The sequence below is a fragment of the Etheostoma spectabile genome, chromosome 8 (genome assembly GCF_008692095.1).
Source record: "Etheostoma spectabile isolate EspeVRDwgs_2016 chromosome 8, UIUC_Espe_1.0, whole genome shotgun sequence".
Lineage (NCBI taxonomy): Eukaryota > Metazoa > Chordata > Actinopteri > Perciformes > Percidae > Etheostoma > Etheostoma spectabile.
The window spans coordinates 4,555,068-4,566,345 of NC_045740.1; the positions used below are offsets into that span (position 1 = coordinate 4,555,068).

The 11,278-nt window shown below is 37.5% G+C and overlaps 1 protein-coding gene across 10 annotated transcripts in view; it reads left to right on the forward strand.

Annotated features, from left to right (window-relative positions):
- Positions 1-9,131, forward strand: part of LOC116694742 (coiled-coil domain-containing protein 136) — a 22,186-nt gene extending 13,055 nt beyond the window's left edge. For 9 of the 10 annotated variants that reach the window (XM_032524599.1, XM_032524601.1, XM_032524605.1 and 6 more), the window contains 5 exons: positions 1,352-1,469; positions 2,548-2,824; positions 3,011-3,142; positions 4,741-4,853; positions 6,228-9,131. In XM_032524599.1, coding sequence (XP_032380490.1) covers positions 1,352-1,469; positions 2,548-2,824; positions 3,011-3,142; positions 4,741-4,853; positions 6,228-6,240 — 653 coding nt within the window. In that variant the 3' untranslated portion in view covers positions 6,241-9,131. The remainder of the gene's footprint in view (positions 1-1,351; positions 1,470-2,547; positions 2,825-3,010; positions 3,143-4,740; positions 4,854-6,227) is intronic. The other variant, XR_004333261.1, reaches the window with a different exon arrangement.
- Positions 9,132-11,278: the final 2,147 nt, after the last annotated feature.

The window sequence follows — 11,278 nt, forward strand, 5'->3', positions numbered from 1 at the left end:
ATTTTGAAAGTGTAAATGATGGAAATAAAATCTACCTTTTTGTGACATATCATATGAATGTCTAATCATTCATTTGATGCCTTCTGGAGATTTTCCATCTTTTCTTGACTTCTTTATGCACATTAATACAAATTTTTACCTGTGGTGCCCAAACATTCGAGCCCCACTGTAGATGGATGCCAGAGAGGAAGGATGAAAGACAGAGGGCGGAGGAGGTTTGGGTAGTTGACACACTTACCTCCTCTTCCCTTAAAACATTGTTTTACTTACAGTACATCCAAGTCAAAATACAATAAGTATTGGTTTTCCACCACATCTTTAAATCTTGTGTAACAAGAAAACAAGTAAATCTGTGAGAGGATTCCATGTGCTCTATGGAATTTATCCAGCTTACTACTTGCACACATATAGCCCATGATCAGTCTTTGTGACTAATATTGTGAAAACAAAAAACAATGTTATGGATGTTCTTATTCCATGCTCACATGTTTGCATCCTGCAGTCAAGCTCATAAATCATTTCTGGGTTTCATAAACATTATAAATTACAAATGTGATTGCTGAAGGGAGTGGTGTGTATGGTTGTGTGTGCAGATGTGTGTGCACATAGTATACCAGGGACATGAAGTCATGAGGGGGAGGGACACACTTGACATCATTGTTGGGTTTTGCAGCTGAGCCTCAGTAGGGACTCAGGGAGGGGAGTTCATATTATTTCATTGTTGGGCTGTTGCATGAAAACATCACCCACAATTTACTTCATATGCAAGTATAATCTCACTCACAATGGCATTCATTTTAAAGGAATAGTTTGACATTTTAGGAAACATGGTTATATGCTTTCTTGCTGGCACGATGTGGTTTGACGGTGGGTCAGGTTGGCCAAGATCAGTAACTTCCTGGAGTCTCTGCCAGTTACCATGGCAACTGGTCACAGCCAAGAAATACTCCAGCACATGACCCCCCATAAAACAACAAATTATCATTTTTATATCTTTATACAGATTAAATGAACAAGATATGACAGTAAATTAGTGAGCTCTTGAGGTGCTGGTAGGTGGAGTTTGTTACGATTAGACGGAGCCATGCTAGCTGTTTCCCCGTTTCCAGTCTTTATGGTACGCTAAGCTGCTGGTGCTAGCTTCATATCCACACAGAAGTGACATTAAGCTTCTCATCTAACTCTGGGAAAGAAAGCAAATACACGTACAGTATTTCCTAAAACTACTCCTGTAAATATATTCTTGGTTGTAGTGATGTTAAAGCCTCAATCAGGGACATTAAAAATGAACTCAACTGACTGCTTCCTCTTACTGTAATACCTTCATCTCTGACTTTCCTTATTCTGTCAGGTGACGTGGACCTGCTGAAAGAGGAGTGTCGTGTTCTGAAGGAGGAGTGTCAGACCCTGAAAGAGGACAACAGACGTCTCTCTGAGAGGCTGCAGCTGCTGCAGAGACAGAGGACATGGTGAGAGGTCAATGACTGCTCACTCATCAGCTGTGCTTACTGGATCAGCTGGAGGGGAGACCCTCTGGAATACTACCCCTCGTCACAGCCATTCCTGTCTCATTTAGAAAAAACTGGCCACCTGTTTAAGCACTTCAGTAAAGCTGTAACATGTGGGATCACACCTAAGGGGCCAAACCATTAGTTTATTAATGTATAGGTATATTGACAGAAAATTAATTGACAACAGTTTTGAGGTTGAAAGTTAATTAGTGATCTTAAAAACAGTCTCCCTACATGATCTATTTAGTAGCTGTTATGACATTTTTGAACGCATCCCCCGATCTCCCTCGGCATATGGGCAATATTCATAACAGAAGTTACAGTGCTTTACAGGAAGAAGGAATGTGGGATTAGAAGAGACAGAGAAGACAATATATACAACACAGAGAAATAAGTCACAAAGAAATAGTTATAAATGAAACAAAAAGTTTTGATACTTGAGACTTTGCTGTAGGCTGTTTTAGAGCATAAGTTTGGTAACCTGAAGAGCTACTAAATGGACCACGTAGTGGGACAACTTTGTAAAAATGATGATTAATCAAATTGAATCTGTCAAGTAAAAATGTCAAACATGCTCTAGATCCAGCGCCACTTTTCTCTGTTTTGCATCTTTTTTAATTTAATTTAAAAAAGTGTTTTGGTTTGTTGGTCAGACAAAACAACAATTATACTGTGATGGGCCTTTTTGACATTTAATAGACTAAACAATATTTCACTGATATTAAAAAGGTATTCATTGATTAGAACGAAATAATCTTGCGCTGCAGTGCTGCTACAAAGCTGGCAAGATACATCTGGCGGCATATCTGTAACAGAAACATGAATAATGAAAGTGTCTCCATCAGTTAGCAGATGTTGAGAATGTCATGATAAAATATCTGCATGTACAAATATTAACAGGCTCGCTTGTTATCATATTAAATAGCATAGCAACCATGTTAAGCCTTTGATCACGGAAATTATCAGCCCTTTTTTGAGCTATTTCAGCTGAAGTTGAAAGTATGTTGTATTCTTCACCATGACTACTTTTGTCCAGCTCCAGTGTCTACCTGTCACTAAAAGAGGAGGATGCAGTGGAGGGCACAGAGGGGAAGGAGATAGGGCTTGGCTCGGATGAGGTCATGACAGAGAGTTACATGACCATGGCCCAGTCTGAGAACTGTCGCCTCGTGGACGCGTCCATCCAGAAGAATATTTCATTTGATGGAAAGCCCATGACACCAACCGGCTGGAACGGAGGCATTGGGGAGATCTTCTCCCTGAGGGACCAGCTCAAACAGGCAGAGGAGAAGGCCTCGCAGGTTCAGAGAGAGGTATGATGCATTAGTGTCTAAGAGATGCCTTGGGAGTGTATGATAAAATAAATAAAACATGGACAGATTTGGGTCAATCGTTATAAGCAAATTCTGTTTTTGATTTTTGTTACGAAGATTTCAATCAAATACACTAAAAGTTGATCATAAGGAAAAGACTAAGAATGTACTCTCTGTGTTCTCCAGTGTAACGGTCTGAAGATGGAGCTGCAGGAGCTGCAGGTACTGTATGACTGCAGCCAGAGGGAGAGAGCAGAGCTGGAGGAGGAGCTGCAGCGCTGCAAGGCAGAGCTGGAGAAGCTGTCAGGGGGGGCTCAGGTGAGAGACAGACATGAATAATAGTACAGTTGGTATCAGAAGTAGGGAAACTGATTTAAATGTTATATAACTATAAACAATTAATGATCATCTCTAGTACATTTAAGTTGTTTTGTTGCATTCCTAAAGCATCATTAGAGCAGGTTGTGTTGTTTCTCAATTCTTTTACTTTAAAATGAATGTGAACTTGTCCTAGAAGTAGTTTTGAGAATTTCCAGCAGTGATTACTACACAATTAAAGAACGCTTTTTTTTTGCCCACACACTGTCAACTAACACATAACATGGCTAACATCACACCTACTGTATCTTGTGTCTGTTGAGCCCCCTTTTTATGTGTTTCATATTGTAGCAATATATGTTTGGATATAGACTGGCCTGGCCTGGCCTGTCAGCCCATATCAGTATTTATTGTGTGCTTTGGGCTGGGGAACCGTCAGCAGCGCTGGGACCGTCTCCCACCTTAAGACTGGTTTCTATTGATTTTTATAAGGTGCTGTGTGAAAGTCCACTTGCAGTGAAATAAATACAATTATCTGAAATAGGTAACTAAAACAATAAACAGCATTCCCTGTTTCACTTTAGTCAAAGTTACACTATAATATTGTTGCATAATATGTGCTTGAAAGCATGGATAGTTTTTCATGTTTTCAAGCACTCACGGGAAAATCCAAAACTCTTAAGTTGAACTTTCTTAACGCAATAACCAAAGTACCAAACTCATTTTCCTTTCATGACGTTTATATTTGCTTATTGTTTGTCCTCTGGGTTTGACCTTATGAGAATACAGTTTGTGAATGCAGCCCAGTGTGACATAGTTTTAACTACATTACCACACAGACTCAATATTCTGCAAGTTGATTTTCCTACAGTTTTAAAAGCAATGGATACCAACGACTACCTTAAGGAAAGAAAATATGCATCCACAAATCTTAAAAAAACAAAAAACAAAACTAAGCTACGTTTGGAAATTGGTAAGAATCAATGTAAAATACTGTATGTATGTAGGTCTTTTATGTTTTATGTAATAAGAATCAAACTGAACTAAAATCTGTGTTTTGTCTACAACAGCCGTAATGAGATGTCTCTGTGTTATGTCAAACTGTCTCCCCGTGCCTGTCTCTGATGCTGTCCTTGTTCTCTGAATGTCCATGACCTCTCAGCCTCTGCAATTACAAATTTAGCAAAACGTGAAAGCAAATGAACTATAAAATGAGGATAGAGAGACAAAAATACCACAATATGCTACTCGCAACCTTCATGTTGTATGTCTTTCTTTCTTTGTCACCATAACATCACACGCAGCCAATAAATGCCCCACAGGACTGCTCACACATATTCACATTGAGTTGATGTGTATGTCACCTTAAAGTTATGCATTGTTTATTTAACAGGGAATGTAAATCACTCCATCACAATCCTTCCCCTTGATGTAAAACCCAACTTTTTTTAATTTAGTGATTTGTAGTGGTGGTCCATTTGTGCCGTTGTCACACCATTTAATATCTGTGTTTTTATTATTTGGATACTTCTATCCATCCATCCATTCATTCATTCCCTTCATTTCCATGGTCCTGTTTGTTTTTATTCCCTCCTCAGAGATTCATCCATGCGTCTGAGCACCCTGTTCTCTCCATCCCCTTCTTAGGAATAATTGTAATATTGGCTGTGGTCTGGTGCTGGTTGTCGGAGCTGGCGTCCCAGAGGGCAAGGTATGGGAGGAGCTTATCTCTATCTGATGCTGCGAATGGTTCTTACACACTGATGATTAAAGAGTCAGTTCAGCCAAATAACATAAAAAAAATATGGTTTCTCACACCTCATATCTAACTATGCAGATAGCTTTGGTTTTTATTTGCTAAGGTTCTAAGATATCAGTTTGCGAGAATTCTGTCTTACCTGATACATAGGAAATAATTTTGTTCCTGTTTACTCTGGAAAATTCACAGAAAACTGTTTTTATACGGACTATAGACAGATAGTGTATTCTGTGGATTATCCAGAATAATCAGGACACTGTTTCTGAAAAGAAGTTTTGCTGGATTTAAAAAAAAAAACAAAAACTTTGATTTTGGTGGAGGCAGAAATACCTCAAAACCTGGGCATGTAAGTGAGAAAATAGTTTTTTGTGTTATTTGGGTAACCCTTATATATAAACTTTTGCTCAAGATTAATTTGGAGTGGCGATTGTGGAGGAGGGAGGGTCTAGACTACATTTGCCTGGGAAAATCTTCAGTGAATGAAGGTAGATATGAAACATTTATGGTAGATGGACATGGGACGGGTGGGCAGTTTGGCAAATTACAACAAAATATTTCCATGAATGGCACCGAAGTCATTTACAGGTAATAGTTTAATATTTTGGTAAGTAGGCTACAGTATGCTTTCTCTACAGAAGATTGATACCGCACTTGTGTCTGTGTGTTAAATATGATATTACAGCCAGACATTGGCCAGGCAACAATTACAGCAAGACAGCAAACATTGACACCCCCCCCCAGCAATGTTTGTTGTTGGTTTAAACTTTAATCTGTACACAATAAAACATTTAAAAACAACTATTTGTGGTCTTTGGGGAGTTAAAGCTGTAAATAGCTAATTGTTGGCCTATAAGCGCTGTAACGTCTCTGAGTCTTCACTGTCAACCACAACCCGCAGAGACAGTATTTAAGTTCTGGGCAGACAGATAAACTGGTATTCGTCAAGAAGTAGCAACAGCGCTTAACTACCCTAAAACCACAAATTGTTGTTATTATAATGCTATTTGTGTAAGGATTTAACAAACAAAAAACAACATGTTAATTAATGAGCTTTAGAGGTGCTTGTATGTATTCTTGAATTTTTGACAGAGGTAGACCAACTGTTTTGCCAACTGTTAAGCCAATCCTCTCCTTGCGTCAGCTTCATATTAAATGTATACAGACATGAGAGGGGTAACAATGTTCTCATCTCATTCTGTAAGAATGCGAATAAGCTTAATTCCTGAAATATCAAACTATTGCTTTAAAAGCCCAATACGGTTTATTTTTGGCTGGTGGATAGCCTCTACTGACACTTAACACCACTCTTATCCTGTCTTCCTTCAGGGGAGTGAGGTAGGTTGGAACTCCATTTTGACTATCACTGCAGCCACAGCAGTGCTACTAATGATGACTAGCTTGTTGAGAGCCCTCGTCCGATGTTGACTGGACGGGCAACAACTGCACAAGGACAGACGTCTGCTTCAGACCAGCCCTTGTTCTCTCCTGCCATGTCTATAGACTGAACTGGATTTCTCTTAATGTGATAGAGCTGACAGTGGTGTAGTACAAAATGTATGGGAAATGTTTTCGCTGATGAAAAGGTACTACATGCACTGAGAATGATGCGCTCAGCCTCATTTAAGACTGAAGATGATGATGAGTTGACCTGCGGAGAGTCCACATGAGGACTGAGCTCACTCCACTAAATGTATGCTAGTGTTGTGTCACTCTTACTCTGTGTCTGTGAATATTATTTTTCTCTCCTTTAGCTAACAATGTGATAAAAATTAAGGTTTTGATTATTAATGTGCACCAACTGGTTTTCAAATTATGGAACCATTATTTATTTATTTGTTTGTTTGTTTGTTTAAATATTTAATTTCATAGTTACATAGTTCATAGTGGTCTCTGATAATAATGAAAACTCCAGAGTCTGGAAATTTAATCCACTGAAATCCATGATATGTAGGCTTACATATGCTCTTTTTATTAACAAAATGAGCAGGTTGTAAATTAGTTGACTATTAACTTCTTGTTGCTTTCCCTAAATACTGAATGCAATATATTTCCCGTACAACAAAACAGGATTAAATGTTAAAAAAATCTCCATGAATTAACATCAACATAACATTACGAACTATCCTGCCACTGTATTTCTGCCCAACACTTTGGAATTCTTTAAAATATAAACACCAATGATGTGCTACAAGAGCAAATATGGCTAACAAAACACCTGTTATTCTAAGCTCAGTGATGTTTACAGGGGCGGGGCTAGAAGGACGGCATGGGGTGGCACGTCTCCCTCTGACATTTGATTGGCCCCCCTGGCGTGAGCCCCATCCTTTGAGCTAGAGTGCTGTCAATCTGACAGTAGTGTATTCCATTGGATCAGAGTACTGTCACTTGGCTGCCTGTTTTGCTAATCTTCCCAGTCCTTGTCACATGATTAATTAACGTTTCCATGATGACTATCCAAAATTCTGATACCATGGATCCAGCACTGGAATTCTTTTTTTTTTTTTTTTAAAGTGGCAGACTGAGCCTATAAAAAAATGTCTATTGTATTCAGATATATAGTTTGTTTAAAATGAAAACAAGAGAAACTATTAATACATGGGAAGTTTTATTTTGCAGAATTACATTGTGTTGTTATATTCTATCCAATATTTCCTATATTTCTAAGCATATTTTCAATGCTGTATTCTGATAAAATGCCCCCCCCCCCCCCCCCCAATGATTTTTGGTCCCCCTGTGCCACCCCACTTAAAAAATCCTAGAATTAACCCTGGATGTTTAACCCCTTGTGGGTGGAGTCGGCTCCTCTTTACAGTGTTGTTCAGTTACTGTATGTGCTTTTCTCCGGGCTCTGTCACTTCCGCCTGCCTCAAGTGTCTCGTGTCTGACTCTTAAATCAAACAACTCCCGCCTTCCTCTTTAATTCTCAGTTCAACCAAGATGCCAGAAAGCATGTGCAGTATTTCTAATTTATCTAACCTGCTCACAGCTCACTTTGTGATCAATTCTAACATCTTACACCCACAGCTGCATCGTTACACTTACAAATATGGTTTGCTGTAGTTTTGTTATGTGCTAGTAAAAATACCGCAGCAAATTTGGGAGTAAATTCTAGGATAATTAAGCTATATTATTATGTTTTATAACATTTCGCCGTGTGGAAATAAACTTTTGTTCCTCTCCAGCAGGATTTAAATGGCTGGTGTATTGTTATTTACATTTTCTGGGGATCGCAGGTTGTTCTAGGTACTCAGTGGGAGAATGGCGACTGCCAGCGTTCCCTTGTTTACTGACGACCTGATGAACACCCGTCTGAAGTGAAAGAACTAACAGGGTTGGATAGTTGTGAGCGTTTTAGAAATTGGGATAGTTCCAAAATATGTAAATAGGAAGGTGTCAGAAAAAGTTTGTTTAAGCATTAATTACAAAAAATATATATGTATATGTGGAAGGACTGATTATTGTTTACATTTGTGAAATGTTTTTTGGTGAGAATAGTTTCGAACTGAAAAAAAGCATGCTAGAAAACAAATAGAAGCACAATATATTATTTATGTTAATTCTGTTACTTTGTATTTCATGTAAATAGTTATGACAAATAGTACTATGGGAGAGATATTTCTTAAATCCATTTGTACTGGCTTTGTAGAAAGTTTATTCTATTTTGAAAGAGCATCGTATATTTGATAGCCAAATTGTGTAAATGTTTATTCACGTGACGTTATTCAGAACTGCTAGCACTGATAATCATTTCCAGTACCTCTTTGTTCAAAGGTGGTATAGTCATTGCATGTCTTTAGATTGCATTTCACCTTAGTTGCTAGAATGAGCAATATGGCTCGTTAATTTTCCAAAATGTATTAAAATGTTTTCTGAAACATTTGTCATTAAACAGAACCTTGATAAGCAAAGCCTATGAAAACACAATTATAAAATGTTGATGATGATGTGTTAACTGTCCATTTATAAGTATTGCAATAGAAATTAAATTCCCATTGACTGCAATGGTACATACATGTATGAATTGTCTGATTCAGAATTTAAGTTTTTATTATTTCATGAATATTAGCTTTATCATAGTTTTACAAGCTTCTATGTGTTTATCAGATTGTTTTATTTATTATTATTATTTTTTTAACTTTCTCATATTTATTTGACATAATTGTTGTTTTCAATATAGTTGTGGCTATTTTGTACGGTAAATGACTTGAGAAAATAAAAATACCCATCCCACATGATGTCTAAGAGCTTTCCTTTCTCTGAAGGTGGCCTCACCGTCACTCACAGACTCAGGAATCGCAGAGTCCCATTCATGAAGTCAGAATTCAAACGGAGAGAGAAGCGGCTCTCTGCTGGGATTACATTACACGGGTTGTATGGATATTAATAACCTTTACGCCGGAGACATGACAGAAGCTCACAGACACTGATTCCTTACAGCTGTCAGGAACTGGAATGTCAACGTTGTTGATGAGGCCCATGAACTACACTTATTACTCCACTGCCAAGACATGTGGTTCTTTAAGTTCAAGTGTGTCTATTTATCTACAAGTAGGGTGGACATGGAGACCTAGTCATGGGGTACAGTTAGCTTAACGCTCACTGGGCAACCTTCCGTCACTTGAGGTTTAAGTTAAATTATTTTTTTCTGAGTCTGCAAATATTCTTAACAGATTGTGAATCAGTTTTCTGTCTCATTCTGTGTCAGAGTTATGGCTAAAGAAACTAAAAGTGTCTTAACAGTTGAAATGTCAAATTCCGATCACCATTAAAATCTAATCAACTGGGCCTTGGCCTCAGGCCTATCTGTCCAGTAAGTTTGCCCAAAAATCCCTTCTTAAATATTTAATATATTCACGTGACAGACTAGCAGGGAAAAAACTAATTAAAAAAGGTGGAAAGCTGACTGTGAGAGGTGCCATGGGTAGTCTCTGGGGATATAATGTCAGTCTCCAGATCAACAGCTGTTGGATTTAGTTTTTGATTTTGATTTTGAAAATTGGGATTATATTTTATTATTTATTTAGAGACAATATACCTGCGTATTCAAAATCACATTGTAAACAGTTCTCATTGGGTTTAATACATTCAGTCAAATTTGTTTTTATGTTTTAATCTTTTCAAAATTGGTGCAATTTAACTTTTCTAACATTAATGTGTTTTCACAAATACTGCAGTACATTTTTGAGGTCCTTGTACTTTACTTAAGTATTTTTATGCTATTTTATAAACTATAACTCTGCTGCATTTCAGTGGCAAATATTGTACTTTTCACTTCACTACACTTGTTTGACAACTGTCATAAACGACTACTGAAAGTATTAGAAAGTTTTTAGGTTTTAGATTTTAAAAAACAGTGGTCAGCTAATTAAATATGATGCAGTTAATAGATATGCTGAAATTATGAAAAAGACATGCACATCTCTAGTGCCCAAATGAGATGGCTGCTGGAAAACAGTAGCATAGAAAAAACAATCAGATCAGCACACCACACGGTGCCCGTTAGAAGGATCAAAACAGCTCTAGCATTAAAGTCGCAGTTATAGATAAAGCCAGTACGTAAAATAGTACAAATTTGCCTTTTCTTGCAAACCTACAACATAAAGTGCTGCATACACAGTAATACATCAGTGATAATAGTCCAGTATTAAGAAAGAATCCAAAGTAAAAGGACTTGTTGTACTTTTACTTTATGTCCATTTTGCTGGTAGTACATTCATGCTCATACTTTCCAATACAGGACTTTTACTTGTAGTGAAATTTGCATATTGCTACTTTTTAAGTTAAATATGTGAATAGTTCTTCCTCTAGTGTTTGAACATGAGAACTATGAACAATGATATATCAATCATGGCAGTTTTTATGGAGAAGTATTAAATGGTAGTATTGAATTATTGCCATCCCGGTCTTACAACAGCAAAAGATAAAAACATGATTTAGAAAAACAGGTATTTAAGCTGAATTCACTATTTTTCATCATTGTTATGATTATTGTACAATATTCTGGTTTATGATTCAAATCAGCGTAAATTGGCAAAAAATGGTTGGAAAACAACCAGCAAAATCTTTCAAAAATCTAGATTATTTTGTTACATTTTGGGAGATCAACATGGGGACCCCTGTGTGTTCAGACTGAGTATTTCAAGAGTGCATGTGTCACAGTTATTCTTACCTCCCACTACTTCATCAAGGATAGTGCTGGCATCTGGTATTCACTGCCATGTTACTGACTGCTGAGTCACAACACCATGACAGCCCTTGAACCAGCAGCAAACACAATGTTTATTGGAAATGACTCATTTAGTAGAGAGATGATCAACGTTACTATGTGCACATTCTGTTCACTGTCTCAGTGTATTTCTGTACACCACCTCAGCTTC